This window comes from Opisthorchis viverrini (genome assembly GCF_000715545.1).
Source record: "Opisthorchis viverrini unplaced genomic scaffold opera_v5_284, whole genome shotgun sequence".
In the NCBI taxonomy this organism is placed as follows: domain Eukaryota; kingdom Metazoa; phylum Platyhelminthes; class Trematoda; order Opisthorchiida; family Opisthorchiidae; genus Opisthorchis; species Opisthorchis viverrini.
In genome coordinates, this window is record NW_008751943.1 from 371,976 (window position 1) to 396,239 (window position 24,264).

Below are 24,264 nucleotides of genomic sequence, written 5' to 3' on the forward strand. Positions count from 1 at the left end.
TTTTTTCTCTAATTTGTTTTGTTTGCAAGCGCCACAAAATCTTGAATGTTGTAACGGCGAAATCCATGATTTGTTCTTTGTGTTATCCGCGCGGGTGTTATCTAACGGGCAACTATGGTACAATGGAGGAAAGTATATCTTGGGTTTTGACCTAGTCTGTGTGCAGTAAACACTAGCCAACGTTTTGTAATGCAAGTCAAGGTTGTAAACGTTTATCCATTGTTTTCTCGCTGAGCGGTCATGCAGCTGTCAATGCTCCATTTTTCATTGGACCAGAAACAGAATGCGTGTTTCACATTCTGATTGGTTATTTGCTAGGAGCCTTTCAACCTACCACAAAAGTTGCCCAACCTTCTACCTTCGAGGCAACTTCTAAGTCTGATAGAACTTTGTCATGTTGTGAGCTTGCAGCATCGAGATTCGGGCTCAAACTTCACGTCACTGTGTCTCAACATGAACACAAACGACACACTCGTGCGACGATGGGTCATGATTTCTCACTTTGAACTATGGGAAATCGTGCTGTTCACTGTTCTGTTTAGTTTACTTGTTATTGTGGCGGTTATCGGAAATGCCATCGTCTGTATTCTTCTCCGATTCCGCTATATGCGATGTGCACGTTATCTCAAATCTCTGTGTAATCGTGAAGCTCGGAAACTTATTGGGACAGGAATCTATCGAGAATATGTTACTGATAATCTGTGGGCAGATGAATGCGCCAGTAGTCAGCACGAGTGCAGCTGTGGCAAAATGGGAATCGCTTCAACTCCGGGTAGGGTGGTGATTTTCAAAAACACTGAATCGCGACCTGGAAGCTTGGAAGGTAGTACAGGTGCACTGACGGGAAACATCACCATAGTGCAGCCAAGCCTTAATTCCAACGCTCAAGATAAATCCAAGAACCGCTATAATGAACTCGTGCGTGCACTGTCAACAAAGCACCGTAATCGCAGTGGCCGCGGTGTCAGCATCACGAGTTTATTCTTGTTCAACCTAAGTTTGGCCGATTTCCTCATGGCTATTCTGTGCATTCCTCCGTACATTGTGACAGAGATTGCTGCGTTCTACTGGCCGTTTGGCGAACCTTTGTGCAAAATCATCAATTATTCCCAGGGAGTAAGCATATTTGTGAGTTCGCTCACGCACGTGGTTATCTCATTAGATCGGTTTGTACTCGTGTATTTTCCACTTCGCCCTCGAATACGTTATCGCACAGCTGTAGGTCTGCTTTTCGGAGTATGGCTTCTCGCAAGTCTGATACCTCTTCCAATCATGATTGTGAATCGCGTGAGGCTGTCAAAGACCGGCAGTCGTTGTGTGGAAGACTGGTCTCTACTCTTTTCGAATCTAACTACAAAAGGAAAGGTACCAAATATGGAGTATTTTCTGTCTATCTTTGACGGTCAACTCACAATTGAACTGCGATCAACCTATACTGTGATTCTAATGATTCTGCAGTACTTTGTTCCCTTAGGAGTAATATGTGGCACGTACGCAGCCATTGCTGTTCGAGTGAGTGGGATGCAAACACCCGGGGAACGTGATTTAAACAGAGACCAAAATCTTATCCGAGCAAGAAAGAAGGTAAGTCTAAAATGAAGAGTGTGCATCACTTTGAGAATATTATAAAAATGCCATGCTTTCTGCTGCCAACCAAAAGTAGGCTAGGGTGTCATGGGGTCTACACATTTCGAATGGTGACAGAATAATACGATTTCATCAATTCATCACCTTACCGGCTGATCGTATAGATGCGCGTATTTATTGTCGCAAGGCAGAAAAGTTTAGGAAAAGGGTCTAAGCACGTCATCCCAAATAATGCACCTCGGATAAATCTCGCGTCATGAAATGTCAAACGTTTTGCACTTCCGTTACTTCCATCACGGACTTTTGGCCCACTTTGTGGTGTTCCTTAAAACTTTGATTTTGCGCGTGCGCATAACAGCCTGTGTTGCGGCCTTCCTCGAAAATTTGGCACTGAGAACAGTAAAACCTTATGCCTTTTACCTAAACAAAACTCAGGAATTAAAGCTATTGAAACCCGAAAAATTAAGAGTATGTTTTACTCATTCAATGATAAAAATGAACAAACAGAAAAGCTATATAAAGGGCAATTTACTAGGATCGTCACCAAAGGGTGTGCAGTCAAATCGCGGCCCGTTCATTCTCAGATACCAGGTTTATTACACCAGCCTATCTGAAAATTTATACACTGTTTGCCAAACTGGTACGTTTGATTATTTAAGCCAAGGGGCACCGTGAATTTACTTTGCGTAGAATCTGCAAGTACCAGCTGTCACATCATTGCGGAAGAACTTGAATCAATATATAACGCATATCTGATTATCTGGACTTGAACAAAATACGTATACTCGAATAAATTACTGGTCGCAGCAAGTTAAATTAGTCTGGTTTCTTAACAGTGAACTCCGGACAGTTGTTTTCTTTGCTCTCAGACACTTTTTATGTGGTCTGTGTATAACATCGTCAGGGTAACCGAAAAAGACATGATGGGACTGTTACTTTGCACATTCGCGCACACAAATATCTGTAAACAAGTTGTAGATTGTGTCAGTCGCTCTTTAGACAGATGCACGCATCCCCACCAAAAGACGCTTTAGGAGTTAGTGAGATAAGACTACCTATCCAATGAAGGTCTTTTACGTTTTGTGGAGTCTCTAAGCATGCTTCCAACTGCGACATTTCACGGCAGAATTTCACTTGTAACCCGACGATTATCGTTGCACCGGTAATCCCCAAGTAAAGATTTTATGGTGCTGGTATATGTCATAATTCTCTGCTGGAGTGGAGTGGCCTCATGCGGCAGGAAATTCTGGATGCAATAAACTTTCTTCTTTGCCACAAAACCCATACTCCAAGAAAAGTGGCATGAAAACAGTACTGACTTTACGAGAAATACACTCATTTGCAAATTAATTTGGTTTTCACGAGAGACTCAGCTGAATCTATTGAGGAGTTTTCAGCAACCTTGTGAGTAGTTTCCTTTATGAAAAGCACTAAATCTTCTTAGCTGCTGGAAAATTATTCCAAATTATTAGTGTTCTTTCTCCCAGGACAGATAGAGAATAAAAACTGTATAAAAATTAGCATACCGGCTGATCAGCCTAATCTGACTTCGTTAGCCTTTTGAACGCGGTTCAACTAAAAGCACCCCGTAGAGCAAAGCATCTGACATCCACCAAACTGTGAAAGGATCCTAGAGGGAATCACTTAGTTTTTGTGGTAAAAAACTATAATTTGTCGATTTTTTTCGACCAGTGAAATTTGTTCAGTCGTCTCCAAACTACATAAGTGATTTTGTGTTGGGTGCATGATTTAACAGAAAAAATATTAGTGGAGAGGGTTGTGGTTCAATAATTTGAGCAGTCAGAGGAATAATCTGAGACGTACTCAAATTACCCAAAGTTCGGTTAGAAAGAGGCGCAGTTAAAGGATACATTGAATCTTTCAAGGTACGGGTAAGTAAATTATCTTTAACGTCGCCTTTGTGTGACACTGAATAGTGGGCTCACTGAAATTCCTGTGTCTGTAAAAAATAAGCCTAAAATCCAGATATTTTCACCAAGCTTAAGATAATACTGGCGATGATTGTGCTTCGTTTGGTCTGTAGCTACCTTGATGCTACATTCGAGTTCGCAACAAAAGTCCATTCCTAGGAATTAAACTTGCTTTCGTTTAACGAAGAGGTTTCGTTTACGTCAAATTTCATTTTTTACACTAATTTCGGTGCTTTTATTTCCGGGATTTGGTGAAAACGCCAACATTTTTCTTACGTTTCTGAGTAATAAATATTTTCCCCTCTCAACATCGCAGAACTTATGAATGTTTTGATAAAGTGGTGCGAGAGTAAATGACTCTGGATAATTTTAATATACAAAGCTGTTTTTAAACAGTTTTTTGGCAGTTGGCATTAGAGTGGAAAAATTGAGGTCAATCTGAGATTTCCAGCATGTCACTGACCCAAATCTCACCAAAAGTTCCCAAACGTGTTAGGTAAGTAATACCATATCAACAGCTTATGCCCACGGAATAAATTTTGATAAATTTCGAAAGTTTTTCAAAAAATACCAAATTTCATTGAATCCATATAATATGTTCTGTTATTCCGATTGCTGAAAAGTCTATAGGCATCAAAAATGTTTTAATGTTTACACAGTTTTCGTCGGAAAGGGATTTGAAAATGTAGAGACAATCTGGGTAGTCCTGTTGATGAGGCAATTGGTAAAATTTGTGAAGATCGTGGTTTCACCTCCGTGTGCGAACCTGGAATTCTATCTGTCTTTGTGTATCCAAACATTCATCAAGCAGTGGCGTCTTCTCTCCTTGCGTACAACGTCCTTTGCTCTTCGTACTCATGTATTCATTGCCTTATTGGTTCAGTTATTGTCCTACCTAATGTCTTACCTAATACGAGAACTGCCTTTATCTACTGCAGTTGAGGTTGGACTGCCAATGCCTGTCTGACATTTGGTGTGCCCTAGCCAATTTTATCCTCAGTCATCTGTTTCTTCATTCGTTGATTGTAAAATTTTGATAAGAGATGCAATCAACATATCTGAGTGACCATGCACTAAAGCAAACAATCCAAAATATCTATGCGCATTTGAAATTTATCCTAAGTTAACTTCTTTTAGCTAATAAACATCCAGTGAACAACGCATTTCACATTGTTTCTCATGAGGTCGGATAAATGCAAAAGCAACAAATGCCTTATTACATCATTGGATTTTCTAATTATCGTGTATAAATGATTTCATTTGGTTGACACGTCCGTAATGGCGTTTAGCAAAGTAGACAACCCGATGAAACTTTTGAAGGCTGGTAAAAATAGATATGGTTTCTTTAGTCTTTTGTGGAAAAGTGTGATTCTGACAATGGAAAACTCCCCAAGAGATTTCCTCGGTGCGCTCAAAATTTCAAACCAAGATTTTGCTAACTGAAAGTTCTTTTAGTAACAGTATTTATGACTTAATCTTATCATTTTTGTTAAAATGGGCAAGTCTCACGTAGGTGACCTTAGTGCGCACTTTATTAAGTTCGATATGTAAGAAAATTTCATGGCTAAGCGGGGCATGTGAATGCGCAGTCAAATGTGAGTGCACAGCGGGGTGTCTACAAGGTTTGACCAGAGAAAGCTGGACAGTTTGAACAGTAAGTCACGATGAAACGTATCGCGAAAATGTCAAACCAGGCTAACGTCATCTATGGAAGTGAAGCGCCATGTAATCAAATCGGAGGTGTGGGCGGGCCGACTGCGTTGACCTTACTCGTGCAATACCCGTTTCACGCTGGCATTTGCCTCAGTTTTGGAAATTTCGGTCATTTTTGGCGGGCCCTTTCTTGATTGATGTGACTGATATTGTGTTGTGAAATCCTACACGCGTACCGAGTTCTCAAATGAAATTGTTTCCAAGGGCGTAGAGATGAAATGATCAGTCTCTCTTTTGGTAGCTCTAGAGTAACAGTGCGTTTTGTTGTGGATTGTCTTATCAATGAAAGCTACAAACGTTTAACTGGAACAGATCGGTGACGACTAAACTAAGTTTTTATTGGTTGATTTTTGTCTTGCCATAGATAAAGCGGCTCAAACGGGGGACCTATATAAATTCATGTATTTTACATGGGTTCATCCGAGAAAGTAAATACCCATCAAATTTGAGCTGGGCACTCTTCCCTTCATGACTTTTAGCGCTTTAAACGACTTCGATAAGCCTGGTCAAAACGAATACACTAAGGATTTGTACAAGTTGAAAGTGTCTTTGATAACGTTTTTGTCATGTTAGTGAAGTGGCAAATTTCGGGCATGCTCTACACGCCTGTTTCATCCATATAGGGGTGCATCCCCTTCTGGAAAAAAGCAAATCCGCCGCCTCGTAGCTAGTAGTCGGCCGTTATCATACTTGGTCTCCAACAAGCCTTCACTAGTTTGAGTAACCCGTATCTAGAGCACAGCACCAGTAAGAGTTAAACATCCCTGATTCGTCGATTGTGGCCAAATGGTATAATCTCTAGTAACAGGATGGGAGTTGCGCACTGCAAGTGATTTACAACAAGGATGAAATAGCCGCGCAACAATTCTACGATTATCGACACAGACTGGCGGAAACACCACTGGGAATATCAACACTTTCTGCAACAGCCAAGGTACAAACCTGTTGGGTAAACTGTCCATGCTTATTGGACCAGAAATACAAATTTAAATATGATTCTCGTGACGTCACTGCACGCCATTTTTCTTAAGAATGCAATTTCGGTAACAATCCAGGAGTGTGTGTTGAACGATTTACATTTTGGTAATCCTATTAGTTCATCAAAACGTCCGTTAAACCTTATAATTGAATAGCACCAAAAATATTTATTCGCTTCCATTGGGAATTAGTCTGAGCAGTGTTCAAAATCAATAGAATTGTGACGTACATATGAGGGCAATTTCATCTGCAGATAATCAGGGTGGCTTGTGACGTCTCATCACCAGCATTCAACAGTTGATGCCCTCCCAAATGCATTTAGTACATAGTAGATATTCTTTGTGAGCACTCTCTCTATCAGAAAATAATATTAATTGTAAGGGCGTTCCAAAGGAGCGTAAAACGACTTTTACTGTTACGTTTTTTTAGTTTGTGGGAATCTTAAATCCAGAAAAAAAACAGAGCGGTCTTTGATACAAGTTTGTTTCGTTGTTTCGCAAATGGCTGATTCGTTTGACGCTTTCAGCAGTAGATTCTTAGGTAGAAGTGTGAATACATGTTCAAATACTTTTGCCATGAACATGGCACAATTTTCGGTAGAAAATCAGACTATTACGGTAAAACTAGGCACACACTCGTCGCATGTATTGAATTCAAAGTATTACAACAGTCGAATAGTAAATATTCCGGATGTATTCTTGTTGAATGCATAGGAATACTTTTTTTAGATTTGTGCGGGAAAAACAAAGGACGATGTATTTTTAAGAAAGGCACTGTTTAGATAGACTTATTTGGCTTTCTTGTATTAGGAGCTCAATGTTTCTTTGAAGTTAATCAGAGGATTGAGCGGAAAATGGCTGTTAAAACACCTGTGCGCTAAGAAAGAGAACATGGACCAATGTCCATATACATATTCCTCTTCTGGCTGAGATATATTTTAGTTTGACTTCCGAGTTTCAACATAACTAAAATTCACACATCATATTTCCACAAATGAAACTACTTACAAATCCGTTGAAAACGCTTTGACAATCAGCAACCGGTTTTGCTCTGAAGCATTTGGTCGCCTTTGTGACGCCAGACGGTCAGCTAAGTATCCCGTGAAAACCAGCTTGATATGCAAATGAGTGTATTTGTCGAACAAATTCTCACGTGTTTTACTTCACTATTTTGCTAATTTCGTTGGAGATCTAAGCAACTTGTGTATGCACAACTCCGACTGGTCCAACGCTAGGGCAGTTGTTGACGTACTGATGAATATGAAGAGGTGCACTGATATGTCACACACAAAGGATGATTTATGACTCACTCATTCAGATGATTGCCCAGGGTCTGCAACTGCACATTCTCTGCTACTTTAGCCCGGAACTGTTAGCGTTCAGCTGGCAATAATGATTAATAACTCTCGGTCAGGCTTGCACGCACCAAAGACTCCGATGTAGACAAGTAGATTGTGTCGGAGGTAAGGAAATCGACCTCAGTGGTTCATGTGTTCATATTTTATTGCCATTAAACTCGTAGAAACCCGGCTCTAAGTAGTACATGGCTAAAAATGCAAGCATTGAATAAGTGCAGTGGTATCTTGAATCCAAGCTGTTACTCAGTTACATTCACTGTCTCTGGGGCAAGCTCTCTGCAAACCAGAGTTGTCTTTTGGGCGCATCCGAATGTGTTACACACCATTGTTTTGCCTAATGAAATTAATCCACAGAACAAGTGATGCAGTAGTACCCAAATTATTTAGGATAGTGGGTAATTTCCGACTTAGTGGCGTAGCTGGGGGGATTGTTTTTAAGATATACACTTGTATAATACAACTGCTTACATGTTCGCAAAATGCCCGTGCGTTATGTAACTAGTCGTTCGTAGGCTCGTTTCGGTAGGATGTATTATTGATTTGTGTTTGCCTGTAAACGATCGACATTGTGCCCCTTTTTTGTTGTAGGTGTTGTCCTGGTTTAATGTCATTCCAATAGTATTGAAATCAAACTTGGCAAATTATTAGTGCCATAGAGTTCACTAAATCGAACTCAGTTGTCCTTCTTCTGAAGTTCCACTAAGGTTTTTGTCGAAGGTCACGTAGGTCACGTGGGTCACGTAAACAGCTGACGACTAATGACACTGATAATGCAGTTGACATCAATTCTAATAGATCAGGTTTATGCACACTATTATCGGGTGCGCATGAATGTGCTGGCTATCCGATATATATGTAACTTAAATAAATGTAAATTAAATTAATTATGAATCGAAACCGTTGACATATTTCCCTGAGTTTGAAAACCACAATCGCATGGAAATTTAGAGCCGAGGACATACCGAGCATTCCACCCTTTATGGACCAAAAAGCAGTGCGGTTTTATGAAATTTCTGACAGTATGTACAAAAAGTACTGTTCGAGTTGTGAGAAATTATGTAGGAAAGACGATCATGGAGGCGAATATGTAGTGTTTTCATCAGATGTGCTATCTACAATCATTGAGGAAGGAAAATCGCCGGTCACACGTCACTAAATTTCTGACTGTAGTTGAAACGTTGTCAACAGAATTTACAAGTGCCGACCGATCACCTACTGAACAGAGAGAATCCATCAAACTTAAGGATTAAGAAGGACTGCTTAGCTGTTTTCTAATTTGAAACAGGTTCTAATAGCGATGATAGAAAAAGTTTACTCAACCAGTCACCAAGTTCTTTACTGAGCATCAATATGTGATTATAAACTGCATATCAGAGCATTATAATCGAATGCAGTCAGCGAAATTACCACTCTAGAAAGTAAGATTGCGCTCTCCCAAGGTAGAAACCTGTTTCATATTTTTGATGCCGAGTGAAAAAATTAACACTCACAAGACTTTCCAAGTAAGAATAGTCTAAATGTAGCATGAACAGATGCGGATAGAACAGTTGTCAGCCATACAACGTGTTTAGTTGGGTGAAATGATAGGTGCCAAAGAATAACAAGAGGTACAGTATGAAACAGAAGTAATGCTGTCCTACTGGACAGACATTATCGACGTAGGACAATGCCAGGCTTGTGCTAATATGAGCCCATTAAACGCCCTTCTTAGCTAACCGGATTTGACGAGATCCAGCAATTGAAAATCAAGCTGATTCGTCATCTGTGTAGTTGGATTTTGGACGCAATGGAGCAAATTGCGTGGGACGGTGTAATGGTGTAGCAGCAATCAAAGTTGTAATGCGGAAGCATCTGGTCAGTCCACGAACACAAGGTCAGGAATTGGTGCGACTCGGAATGCACCACTTCCCAAATCAATTCCTTTTGTTCATGGTTGGCAAATCGCTTTCCACACCTAAAATGTCGTAGCATAGTTGGGATCATCTGACAATAAGCAAACACCTAAACGGAGTTATACTGACGGCACACTTATACAACAATTGCTTTGTCGTGAAAGATGATGAGAAACTTTGTGGAGCACAAAAAGTACCCCAAGTCTAGAATTATAAACATCATAATTGTGTCGTAGTTCTCATCCATTCGTTTCCACTGTCAGGAATTCCGAGATGAAATTACACGAATGCGCCTACGCGGATATTTTTAAAAACCGTTAACCACGATCAGCTGGGCCGACCCCTCCTTAATCTGATACTGAAATAAACAACGGAAATGCATTCTGAGCAGTCGATATTCAAGTAGGCCGAATTCCTCGAGTTGATAAATTAAATTGGGACCTAGGACCATTGTACATAAGGAACAACTGCCACCTGTTATGTTTACAACTAACTAAAAAAACGTTATTTGATTCTGAAGCAACGTAATTTAAAAAATGCCTTTTGAATAACTGTTGACAGAATAATAGTTTTACGCTTCGGACTGTTTAACAATCTGGTGTGAGTCTGACGACACAAATATCCTGCCCTCTGAGGTCAGAAGTTTGCGCAAAATAGTTGAACGGCTTGTCAAATCGTTCTGTGGTTGAAGCGGTCTAAAACAATTACTATGGATTTTCTGATAAAATTATCCGGCCTAACAATATATGCCACTTTCAGCAACGGAAATGGCTAAACTTTCAAGAGGATTTCCGGTCAACCGCTTAGCTCTCCGGTCACGCATTCAGGTGAGTGAGATACCTGTGCAGAAGCATTTCAATTTAGGATATCTGGCAACCCTTCTGATTTGGTCTGAAATCAATAATGAGGCGTGACTAGTTGCAGAAAATGGGGTCACATAACATGTGTAAGGGTAACAAAAGTGAGAAAATCAATATGCTTGGTGCGAATTGCAATGCCCCTTCTATCTTGGCCAAACATCACTTTCTGCACATAATAAAGACGCATTAAGAAGTTTTATCCGAGGTCACTCATTACTCCACGGTGGGTTGTCCTGCAACTCAAGAGTCATCCTTTCCAAAAGCGCTATGATCTTTGGACCATTTGTTTAGAGGCAAACCGTCGCAAGATGCCACGTTACATACATTTCATGAGTAGAACCAGAGTGAACGGTGTCACCATTTAGGTACAACCATGAACGTTGGCTGATAGGCGTTGGGAATTTTGAATTTCCGCTTTAAAATTCAGACAGCTAGCTTCTCTGACTTGAGTACAGCTCGAGTGGACGTCGGCGATACACAGATAAATGTGATATGTACCTGAAATCTGGCTTTAGTTGAAGTCGACATTCAGGCTGCTAGTTTTCGAGGAGCTAAAGACTTTCCCCTTTTGCGTTGCTCGCCATTCCACTGACCGTATAAGGTAGCAAAAATGTAACAAGACAATTCAGTAGATGACACCGAGCTATAGCAAGTTTCATACAAAAGTAAAGCTTCTTCATGAATCCACAACTACCGTTTTCTAGAGTCTATTTTTGACCTCGGAATAAACAAACACTTTTTTCTGCGATAAACAAATCTGGCCTACATAAAACCAGTGTTTCGGCCAAAAGTATGAATATCTTATGAGATTGGGAACGTGGAGTGAAAGGGTAGTGCGATACTTTTCAGAGAAATGACCTTAAAATGCAGAAAAAAAGAGAAAATGGCTTCTTGCTGCAAAGTTAATAAAAGAGTACTTCGCTGAACCTCTTTATGAGCCTATACTTGTAACAGTGTTATTCCACCGACGATGATTTAAAGCGAGCTTGTTCAAAAGAAAAAATCCAAGCAATTATATAGTTGTGAGTTTCTGTCATAAAAACCCTTTATTCGTTTCCACATAACTCGCTAACAGTCATACGTGATGACTACAACACCCAGCTTTATGCGATTTGTGAAGAACTAAAGGCTCTCTGCTTGCTATGGAATTCTCCTAATGATCAACCACTTCAAAATTGACAAAGGTTGAAGTGTTTTTTCCAATCCTCAGAATAAATTTGCTTTGGCACTTCGGGTACCTATGTAATGACAGTTTACTGGCAAGGGCAAAAGCCTGTTCCTCCTGTCGTTCAGACAACAGTTGCTAGAAACAGCACCTGCTGGGTAGTCGCATTATTGATTTGGTAAGTTGGTACAGGCAGGACCAATACTGAACAAGATTGCAGTGCAAGACTTACCTTCTGGTATAACGTTCGCTTGAGCAACGGACAAGCATTTGCCACAGAAATCAAGTAGATCGAACTAAAATCTAATGATACTTAAACTAGGCTTAGCCTCATATTTTTAAGATGCATGTCGACATGGAGAAAAGACCGAACGTCGTGATTAGGAACGCTAAACGTCGGAAGAACTTTATTTTGACAGAAACAAAGCGCGGTTCACAGAGTTCAACACTTTTGTGATATTTGATGTCTTTTTGGTTTGATTGGTGATTGCGTGGACGTCAGGCAACACGTTTATTTTTTCGTTTAAACAAAGCAATCAAACTACTAATTATATAATTTTCATTTCAAAGGAGCTCTGATATTTTCCACAAAATTCCTCAGAAAGAAGACTAACATATATGATAAGCACGGGACCAGTACTTGCTTTCAGACGCAATGGAGACAATTTCACACTGAACTTTAAACACCTGGTCATAAGCTGCTGTAAGCTATTGGACCACACATACAAAACGATTCTATTATCGCTGATGAAATTTTGGTTGAGCTCTTGCGTTAAAAAACTTTTAAAACAAATTGCTGATCATAAGCGTTGCAATAAAATTAACACTTCCTTTATAAACACAACCATTTGCGCATCAACTTGGCCTTAAGGGAGACTCACAAGAAACCCAGCTAAATGTTTCGCTTGCAATGTTCTTTAAAAAATGAGCTTCACGGAGGCTGACCAATATTTTAGTTGGCACGGATAATGAGATATTTTATAGGGGAAATCACTCACTAGTTTGCTGAAAAGTTCTTGAAAGCGCAGGATCCCTTTTGTCCTTTCTATCACAGCCCTTCAGGTAGACGCACTCTCCGAGTTTTCGTCCCTCTTGTTTCCTACGTGAACCCGAGATCCGACAAATACACTCATTTTATGTTATTTTTGAAATATTTTTCATTTCTTTAATGTCACTGAGTGTTCGGGTTGTCTGTTTAATTTCTAACAATAATAACTAGCAAAGAGTCCCATCGGTCTTGATTCTCAACAACTGAATTGCAACAATATGAACCTTAGTTAGAACGTGTTTGTGGTAAACCACATACAAGTTTTACGAGATCCTGCAGCACGTTTGTCGGTCACTGGACCGCTTAACTTGCTGATTCGCCCGTGCACCTACAGCTTCAGTAAACCTTAGCCAGTTTTCGATAAATAAAGCGTTATGCTCCTGCTTAAATGTAGCTATAACAGGGGCATCAACCACAGTTATGCCAGCAAGAGAGGCGACAAACTCCTTGTAAGTGAAGCTAATCTATGCTGAAATGGACGAAATCTCCACAAGAATCCAAAATCTCTTCACACTACCAACAATCCTTAAGTAGCTCAGTGAAAGAATAAACTTCACCCGGTGAGTGAAACTTCCATCTGAGTAGTCGTTGCTCAATAACCAGTCAACACGTGTGACTGCGTGATGGGGTCCACGATCGGAGGATGAGCGGTGCTATATCCTATCTAAGTGCAAGCTAATCACACTGCTGATCAGCCACTCGTGGCCGAACGGTTAAGTGTTCAAACTACTAGCCAGGGGATCGCGGGTTCGAGCCTCTCTGGAGTTTCATGAGATGCGCACTGCTGATGATTCCCAATAAGGATAAAACCGCTTCTCGGCTTTTCAGAGTAGACTGGCTTCACTTACAGGACGAAACCTCCACATGACCAAGCCTTGTTTGACGAAAACCACATTAGTAGGCCACTCATTTACGAGACTTTGAAAACAGGTCCTTCCTTACCAGGCTCTGATTAACCGGCGAGTCAGCCACCTCTCCAGTTGGCGTGATACGTTTAATTTTATATAGACCTATATTGCGATGGACCATGCGATTACGTGAGAGTGAAAGAGATCATTCTACTCATTCGTACCTTTCATCAGCCACTAGGAACTTCGTGGGTGGATTTGAGCTACAGAGACACGCTAATTATCAATATGCTCAAGGCTCTTTTTCCACAAACGTAAAACCAGTGGATGAAAAATGATACTATTTTAAGATAGGCAATATCACACAGTTGGTTTGGTGCACAAATCGAGAGTGACCGTTTTACCTACGGTGATACTGGATATGTTTGTTCGGGCAATATTCGGGCGTCCGGTAACAAGTTGTCCAAAAACTACGCCTGAGCACCGATTTTTAACCATAATTTTAGAGTTGAGACAATCTGTCTAAAATAATTTTCGGGTTTGTTTGAGCGTATCACAGATCCAATTTGTAAATGGCACAATTAAAGGCGGTTGATTTACTCAAAATTCCACACAAGTATTGCCAGCAAGGTTTTGCAGATGTCCGCATACAGTCACATAATTAAACGCACATGTAATGGCGGGTGATATAAAGTTATCCAAAAACCCGTGGGAACGAGGATACCATGGTCTTAGTCGGATGCTTTTATCCCCTAGCCGATGGTTGTGGCAAACCAAAAACGACTTGACAAATTCTTTCAGACTGCAACAGATCCCAACACACCAAGCCGTCAACATCTTCAAAGCATTTGCTGTGGTGCTATAAAAACAAGTATGTTGGTGTTTCTGACGTACAAATATCACCGCTCCGTTCAAATTCCGCGGAGAATACAAAAACGGTTTGGGAAAATATTATCTAAAGTTTTGTTTGACTCGTGGTCTTTTTCTGTGCATTACAAAACCGGATGATTACGTTATGCACTGCACTGTAGCTTTGGTTTAAAAGCGATCTTTTTTGGACAGTATTTTGTGTTTAACTGTTGGCTCGTGTGGCGACTTTTGTGAAATACTTTGAGATGTTTTTGTAAAATCTGAAAATGCTTTGACGTCCTTTCGTCAAATGTCTCAAATTGTGCTCCTCTCTATAATTTTCTCTCAAATGCGGAATCATTTTGAATACAGTGCAACTCGCCAACGAGTTGATCTTGGTACAATTATGGCTTTTTAAATTATCATAAGAGGTTTGGCGAGCCGTCTGCCAGGGGATGTTAAGACCTCTTGAGGTAAAAAGAATAAAGAATTTACTTTACACTAGTAAGCGGCCAAATATGTTCGGGCAATCCGTCGAACTTTATTTTGAAAATTCTACAATTTGATCTTTTTCCTTCCTTCTTTCTTACATGTTCTATGCAATTTACCATAGTATTCGCCTCACTGCATGCAACAGAGAATGATTATTAGTGAATTTTCAGATGACACCAGTTTACCAACAATGCGCAGCCAAATAAAAGAAAACAAAATATGCAGAATACTAAGCAAGAGACTGTACGGTAAGTTCGGAAGTAAACCTGGTTGCGTCGGGGATAAAAATATGGGGAAGAGCAGTGTTTGCCTGCATTAGTGTGGAATTTTTAAGTTCTTAGTTTAAGATGATCAGAAATGGACACACAGGCGCACAACTTCAGATTCCCAAAGGGAATTAAAAACGGAACATATTTTACGGCAAAGTAAGCTAAGCTATTTTGGCACTCCCATTTAGATGGATGTAGAATTCTTAGTTAGGGCCATGATTTAAAATGATTAACGGGCAAAAATAACGCGGCCCGCATGTTACCCACAATTGTAGAACAAATTTTGTAAACTAACTATTTAGTAAAGTTTGTTATACAGCGCTCTTCTGTGGACAATTTAGCTGGCTATATATTCCGTAACAGACGTACACAGAACTATCTATTTTCATATTATAAGTTGAATATTGTAGATTCCAACACCCATAGTTTAAAAAATAGATTAACCCGATTTGGTAGCTGAAAATTCGTGTAACGGTTAAAATGGGCAAGCAGAGGTTGTAAAAAGGGCGGAGCAGAAACTATTCAGTTTTCTAACACGACGGAGGACCAACATTTTTTATACAAGCAAGTTTTACCATCCAAAAATGGCTTGCACGTCCTGGCTGGGAAAGCGCTCTTTTGAAACGCCTAAATTAATTGATCTGCCTTCTGTAATAAAGTGTGCTTCTTCTTTGAAAAAAATGAGAAAGGAAAAACCAACTATTTTTTTAACCAATTGATTCCTTATGTATAAACTTGAGCTATTTATTGCTTTGTATCATTTTGAATGAATCATGCCCACCCGTAGCAATTTTGGATTTTAGAAATATCTGAGTATCACTCAGTAGATCAGGAAATAGCCTCTACTATTTTGAGGATATTCTACGGCAAACATTCTTGGTTCTAAATCTCCAAGATAGATAGAAATCACACGAGAAAGGCGACCAGAGCGTATAGAAGATAATGATTTACTCCTGATCCACAAGAGATGCTCATTATAACCTAAAATATTTGGTGTAAAGGTTGTTCGACATAGTTGGCAGAATCATATCTTCATCGTTCTTGAACGACATCGTCTCCAAAACCGCGGTTTCTCGCCTTAAATCCAAGGAATATCACACTACCTGGTAACTTTATTTTGATTGTTCAGTTCATGCTACAGAAAGCTACTCGCATTGGCAACACAATCACTTATTCTAATCAATACAGGTTGGATACTATTTTCAACTGTTTAGTTACCTTTGACAAGCACAGCATGCACTAGAAAAAGCTAACGGAAAACTCAACATGCATGTATGTATGGTCCTGCCATTGAAGGAAATCAGCATATGCTTCACAGATTTCATTCACGATAACATTAAGAGTCTGATTGTGTTATTCCCGCATAAAATAACTAGCAAAAAATAAGTGACGATTACAAAATGTTTTTCTTCGAAATGGTTCATTGGTTGCATAGTTCTAAACTAGGCACTTTTCCTAGTCAAAGCTACGTTGGACTCGAAAGGCTGAAGTGAATTTTATTCTTATTATAACTCTACTACTCACAACTTACATTCAGCGACAGTTGTCGGATCAGTATTTTTTTACGCTATAATGTCACTGTTGCAAAATTAGATGAATGATAGATGAATAACTAGATAGCAAACCCATAGAATTAAAAGGGATGCTAAGAATAAATCGAGGGAAATCAAAATTGAATTGGGAAATGAACGCGAAAAACCTGCGGAATCATTCAAAGCAATTTTTTCCAGGACGTTGTCCTATTAATAAATCATGCGCAAATTTTTCAATACATTTTCCATCATTCAAAGAATTTTTTCCAGGACGTTGTCCTATTAATAAATCATGCGCAAATTTTTCAATACATTTTCCACATCAAATTTAATGCTTTTCTGAAAGAAAATGACAGCAACTTTCCAGTTCCGTTTCGATTCCGAGTTGCAGACTCTAAAGTTTGTCCTTCCAAAAATTCCGTTTATCAAGTTTCGAACAATCGATTGCACAAATTAATAGGCAGGTCAAACACTATAATCAGCACGTGAATTTAAACACGAGCCGTTGTTTGATATAGTGCGCATTAAAGTAGCTACATTCAACTGAGCAAAGCTGTCGATTATCAATCGTGTGTCTCCTTTCGCTTTTTTGGCCTTTTCACCAATGGAGCCTTAGTGTATGTGACTTACAACCTGTTTTGCAGTCATTCAGATGGCTTTTCAAATGTTAGTCCCATTATTTTCGTAACCATGGTCAATATACACGCGTGTTCAATTTCTGCTATACGGTATATTCAGCCTACAGGGTGGAAACTTATTCATTCAGGCATCGATTTTATAAAGCGTAAATAAGCTTGTTTGAACAGAACCAATGAACATGTGTTAACTGACATCTAGCCTGAAGAGAACGAATACATGTCAATAACCAAGCTGGTTGTGAGAGTTGTGTGAGAGATTGGCACAAGAACTTTCCAATCACAGATTGTAGACTTGGCCGAAGCAAACAAATTATTTGCAAGTCCTAAATTTCAAAAACGGAGAAAATTTGAGTGGTTGTTCTCTCCTATCTTATCTTAGTAACGCCTGATTGATTTATGACAAATTGGTCAAATAATTAACCTGATCATGCGGTGTAAAATTTTCCGCCCCAATGGATGATCGACTGGCGGCCTTTTTCGGTATACTACTAGGTAAAATTATTTGCTTCAGATATTGTGTTCACTTGATGGGACTGATTTGCAAAGCAAAGTTACGTTTTGCTTTAGAGTTTCCGTGATTCCAGTCTTCACATCGCTTGGCGAGACAGTCTTTTAATGCAAATCAACTTCGTGTTGAAATTTGAGGGTTCCAGTTTCATGCGAGTTACTTTGAAACTGCGTGCCTTTTACCAGGTGCGTTCAGCTTTTGTTAGAATACGAGGAATAGCGTTAGAGTGGAATATGAAAAAAGGGCAGTATCCTATCCAAGAATTGAATACAGACTCGACAGAAACATAAGGTAGGTTCTGAGCATCGCTTTCAATTAAGAAGTTTTACACAGGAAGGAATCACTTGAACGTTACTCAGTACCAAACCAGATGTTTAAAGTTTCATGCAATAGTTGCTTCAGAAAACACTTGACAAACAGAAATATTCATTTCAATTCATGTAAAAAAAACGGAGCCACCCAAACACCATCATGCGTATTTTTATACTCATTTGTAAGTACTTGCATAGATCGTCGTCGACTAAAGTTGCACGCAAATCACCAAACAAAGCTGTGGGATTGGTGAAAACCGGAGACGTAGGATGCGCCACTCCAGCAAATCAACTTCTTGCTTTTGCCAAGTTTAATGCATGCAGTGTATTTGCATTTAAATTAGATATTTTCGGCCATAAAACATTGCTTAGCTAAAGGATGTTTTACTCAGCAATCTTTAGCAATCTGAGGAATTCAATCCCTCTTCCCATGTAACTTTTCAAATTTATAAAAGTCGAGGTCTAAGCTCATTTTTCTATGACTGGTTGTGGCTTAGCTCAGTTCATTGCCTCGGTCGGCAAAAATTGGGTGCCGACTTGATGCAGCCGGACACAGGAGCAAGCATCTTATCAGTTCGTTTATGCTAGAACATTCTAGTGGACTAAAGAGACGCTGAAAAGTAAAAACGCTCCAGTTATTGTGCGATGCATCTGCGTCTGCATGTGTCAGTAAACATTGATAATTAATATTTCGTCTTTCCAATCCATGGAGGCAACTTCTGTCAAGCCGACTAATTTTATTGGTTATTGCTTCCATATTTCCTCGCCAAGTCATAGACTGTCCACCTCTTGGTCACTTTCACTCAGTACAGGGATGAGTGAAAGAACTTCGTAAGGACCATTTGACGTGTTGTTCCGATGACTGTGGCTGCCCCAGTTTTACCACAGGGGTCGCTGTCCGTTATTTGTAGTGAGCTTTGAAAGAGTTTGTTTCCATATGCCACTTTGATTAGCTGTTCTGCTGTTCTGGATTTGACTAAAACCAGTTCAGTAGTAGCGCTTCATATCTGACAAGTGTAAAGCACACATAAGTAGTGTAGCAGGGTGTATCGTTAAAGGACCTGAAGTTCTGCGTACTCAACAAACGCAGTATACTGAATGAATGCTCCACAACAATTTGACCTTCGAGGTTTCAGAGACAGAAAAAGAAGTTTTTGAAAAGAAGCAGCAACTGAGGGGCATGTCTTGCATCCCTGGACCAAGTGCGAAGCATTCAACCGACTCGGCAATCTGTTTTTGTACCAACAGTTCTGGAGCTAGGTCATCAAAATGTGCATACCAGTTTAGCTCAATATTTCTGCCTTAATAAAGCCCCGCTCAAGCAACCGTTCTGCTTTGGGCTGCGTAATCTTAGGTGAACTGTTAATTAAATGGGAGCACAATTCTCAGGAGTTATAACATGTTTTCTAGGAGTAGTCTGCAATCCTTATTACTGGTAATGTTAATGCACCCGGGTGGTTCACGGACGGATTTTCCTTGGCCACCCTCGAGGTATAGAAATGCAAAAATCAGAGAGCGGGATGAAAAAAGGATATATGTACAAAGCGGACTGAATGGAGCAACAGAAAAAGATAAAAGGAGAGCTAACGAGGAGGAAGTAAAGAAAACTGAACTAATTCACCTTTGGCCTCGATTTGTTTAATCCTGGTTGTGCATCTTCCAGCTAGATAAAACTTTGGAAACCGCTGTGCATTTTTTTTTTGAAATTTTCGGCCTCATTCTTCTAAGTGAAGTTAATTTGGGACCTTCGAGTGGAATGGGAATCTTTGCTCAAGCCACTTCATTCTTAAATGACTATCGAATGATGCAACTTGGTCCACGGCTAAATTGTGATTGGCGGCCCTCAAACAAGTGGTTGTGGTCCTCTGTGCAGAAACTTCGCGCTGCTCAGTAAAAAACGATGATCTCCACGCAACCGAAGGGGCTTTTTCTTACTACCTGTTTCTGAATCTACAGCCCAGCTTCGTTGCTACCATACCTAATCGTCCAACTGGAGAGTTCAAAACGTTTGCGAGGATGACAGTTACCACCGTCCATGCTGACCAATGCTCCTATCACAGATGTCAAAACGACTCATTTTCTTCAGCCTTAGTAATGCATTTTGTCGGAGTGTGTATACAAACAACACAATTTACCATTTAAATTATCGTTTTACATTGACTTTGGTTAAAAAAGTCGGCTACACACACCGCAAGAATGTTCCCCACTGTAATGTGGCTCAATCATATGCTTTTGGCCCTGGAGTTTTAATTCTGTCGCCATGGACAATATCGGATACTGTATTTGGACAAGCAGACACCTGGAAAGTGAAATCGAAAATACCTGACCTCGTCCTAAATAGTTTGAGATTTTTGAGCTTGTGTGTATGTTTCAAAGACGTAAGAAATCGATAGAAGTGAAAAACTAATTTTTGGTAATGGACACATTTTTACGAGTTTGGCTGGCTGTGTGAAGATTGGAAGCCGAAACATAAATTAGATGTTTTGTGTATGTCAGACGATTATTTTGGTTTATCCCTGGGCAATAGTTTGGGCAGAAGCATTTTCTAGATGACTGATAAACTTACGGCGGTTAATCAGGGTAAAGCGGTACTTGGAATGATGAAACATAAACAATGGAATTCAAGGACAGTTTTGATCTGGGGAAAGTGTACAAACTTACAGGGGAATGAAAAACGCTCACAGAAGATTTTTCTGTCCGCATTAAAAAACGAAATCCTCGAACCTTACTTCATTCTTATCATACGGCTGTATGTTTTGGATATTATAATGATAAAGTAAAACCTTGTAGCTCACATGAGAACAAGAAAACATGTTTTTTTAAGATGCACTGGGCGAAACAAAACATCGATTTTAGAGGGACTCGAATTTATGTCCGTGAGACTTCGCATTTTGCACCGGTTATCTTAGCAGTGCGCAAAAGCCGCGTTAAGGGTCATTAAGGAGGCCACCTCAATGGGGTTAAAGGCATGTTTTTTCTTAAGAAACAATTTTTTTGAAATATGAATGAAAAAAAATGCGTTGGAAAATCCGGTCATTTCTTGGCTGTTTGATAAAAGTTTTCTACAAATAGCCGACTTACTTGAGAGGAAAAACTAAAAAAATATTGAAGTTAACCTTCATCCTTTGAGGTCAACTCACTAGAATATTCGACTAAATAGAGCAGCTGTTGGAACCTTTGAAGCTTCATTTCTTACCATTCTATCCACAACTGTTCCACTGACCAATCTTCATTCAATAGGTGAACCACCAGTCCACGGTGCCATCCCATTTTACTCGCCCCTTTTGTACAGATTGAAGAAATTGTACGATTTTGTGATTCTCTTAACGGAAAGCAGAACTCAGCACGGGTTTTCCACAAGACAAAAACCTACTGACCACGCAGCTGGCCCTTATATTCTGAAAGCTATTCACACGAGAAATTTAGGCACGGTATTCGATACGGTCCACTGATTCATTGACAAACCTGTGCTTTCGTGACGCAGGTTGAATGCCATTTCCGAGGACTAGAGCACCGTCTTCTTATAACCAATGTGAGCGAAACGAACCGCAAAACACCACCTGCGAAATCATCGAGGAAAAAAAGCGAATGTAATGTGGACTCCTTGTGGTCGAAAAGAATTCCGTTCTAACACAGAAGGTTTTACTATTTATTTTGGGGCTGCCATAAATGCGGTTGCTAAGGTACGGAATTATTCATTTATTGTAATAATGTCTAATGAACCTCCAATCTATGAGTTTCATCAAATGTTTATTAATCGTCTCCCATAAGTAGGTCGAATAGAGCTGATTGCTGTCCTCTTCAGACTCAAAAGAATATCTTTTAGTGTTGTGAGTTTTATGCGGGTGATACCAATTTACGCTGAAAACCTGAGATTCATCTTGGGGCTTATTCGTCCAGATTAGAAACAATAAGGAGTGCGCGTTCCACAAAACTCCCGCAGGTTGTTTCAAATCTTTACCTCCAGGCCAGTAGCCGTTCAGCTACCAGCGACCTACTGACGCGGCTCATCCTTCAGTCATACGTTCTATCTCATGTGGTCACGTGGGTTGTCTGGCATCTCGGGTGACAACTCTACATAGAGAAGTTTCATTCGCCGAGTGATCGGTCGTTCGCAGTTGAGTGGTTGTGTTCAAACTATTGTCCGGGTGGTATTGGGTTCGGAACTCCCCGGAGTTTTGTGAGGTGCGCTTTGATGATGAACATTAGTTAGGATGAGATGGCTGTGCAATGCTTCGATGATTTTCAGCATAGACAGATTAAACTCACAGTAGATAACCACTATTATGATTACGATGCAGTTTTGAAATCTGAATATGTTGGTATGACGGGGGTGTGTTTTATCCAGCGTCCAAATTGTTTCTCATCCCCACGGATAGCAGAGTCGAGCCTAAGCCTTAGATTGCTTTGAAATAAAGCATATGCGCTCATTTGCCTCGCACGTACGAAAAATTTTAATTGACATGATCAATTTTCGTCTCTCAAAAGTTCAACTTTGGAAGTGTTCTGTTTGCCTACACTTGCTCTTACGTAGAATTTCACTTAATAAATAGCTTATATGTATTGTAGACGCTTCTACTAGCTTCACTTTGTACATAGGGAAAAAAAGGCAGGGGAAAATATGAGGTACGAGCGACTGGATTTTTTAATCCCCTGATTGTGTCAGGTAGCACCCGTCATTTGATTTGGCGAGAAGATTAAGTGTATGCCAGTTATTCAAAAAGGTCCAGGGATTATTATTATTAACTCCTAGATCCACAAAATCCCACTGGGATATTGTCTGAAGTAAACGACTTCAAACCCGTCCATTTCATGGTTGAAAGCATAGAAGTGGCGAGAAGGAGACGAGCGACTCTGGGTTTATAAATCAAGATACCGTTTTCACTGATCTAGATACACTCAGTGGGATGGCACAAGGACGAACTTTGTCGCAGAATGGCGTCTGTTCCATGTTAGAAGCTGACACTAAATCGCAGATTCTGACATTGCTAGGCATGTAAGGCTTTTTTTCTAAAAAACCGTGACGTTCCTCTCGACTTAAAAAGAATCAGACTAAGATTAGAAAGCTAGCAATATTGGAGGCATAAGTGCACAGATTGTCAGGATGGGGCTGGCAGCCTGATCAAAGGCCAAAGACCTGTCAAAAACAGTACCTAGCGTTTACTCAAAATCGGACTGATCGATTGTGATACCAGTAGATGTTGTTTAACAAACAAATTGAGTGCAAATGGAAAGTAGAATGGAATTTGCAAAACAAAAAAGTTGATAAGCCAAAGGTTGAAAACAGGTATTTTACTTCTGCGCGAGAAAAGCTTTCATCAGAATAACTAGCCCACCGAAAGATCAAATACATAGGCAGATGGATAAACAAACAGATAACTAGCTAGTCAGATAGCTAGATAGCTAAATAAAGAATAGATAGATAGATGGAGAGAAATGGACAGACAGAGCGCCCAAACCATGTCTGTGTGACGTAAGATCACCGTGTTCAAGTTACGAACTAGTCAAGGTTAAGTAAACACAAACAGAAACTCGCATACTAAGCATAGTAAGTTCACGAATTTACAGTCTCAGAACTAATGGAAAACAAGCTCAAAACGAAGGACCGACTTTTGCCCATGGACGTACGGACACGCATACATTTGAAGGCCTTCCCAGAGCCCTAATTTAAGCAGAGTTGGAACGGTAAATATGAGACAGGAGTTGTGATCAAACAGACAGCAGTCTTCTAGAGGACAATATGTAGGCATGATAGAAATGAGATACAACACGTCTAAGCTCTGTTTGAGGAATTATGTTTAAGTTAAAAATGACACGACGTGCAAAAATGTATGCATAAAATCATATTAATATTAGGCTGAAAGCGCTCTTGGTTATGAAAGTACTATTTTCGTTCTAATAAAGCTGCTTTGATGTAAGAAATAAGTATTCAGCTGTGAAATAAGTATGAATTATAAAATTCAGCTCGTGGTAGAGCAAAAAATAGATAAGATAAGGACGTGTCAGAATAGTCATTGTTAAACTGGAAAGCAGCAGCAGAGAAAAAACATAATATATTGGTTTTATTAAAAGACCCCAGCTGCACATAACGTTTGTAAATAAACAGCATAGCAAGTAATAATCGGCAACCTGGAAAAACGCAGGCTACAGGGAAACATAGAGACTACTTATATTTAATATTTGAGTACAGAAAGCGAGAGAATAGGCAATCAGATTGTCAAAGCTAAGTATTCGGTAAAAACGCTCCACCATATGGAAAGAGATGAGGCTTGTGACATCTTAGAGT

At 39.8% G+C, this 24,264-nt stretch overlaps 1 protein-coding gene across 1 annotated transcript in view; it reads left to right on the plus strand.

Annotated features, from left to right (window-relative positions):
- Nucleotides 1-453: 453 nt before the first annotated feature.
- Nucleotides 454-24,264, plus strand: part of T265_09554 (hypothetical protein) — a gene marked incomplete at both ends in the record, with an annotated part of 33,156 nt that continues 9,345 nt past the window's right edge. Inside the window, one exon of the mRNA XM_009175660.1 lies at nt 454-1,584. Within this exon, the coding sequence (XP_009173924.1) occupies nt 454-1,584 (1,131 nt within the window). The remainder of the gene's footprint in view (nt 1,585-24,264) is intronic.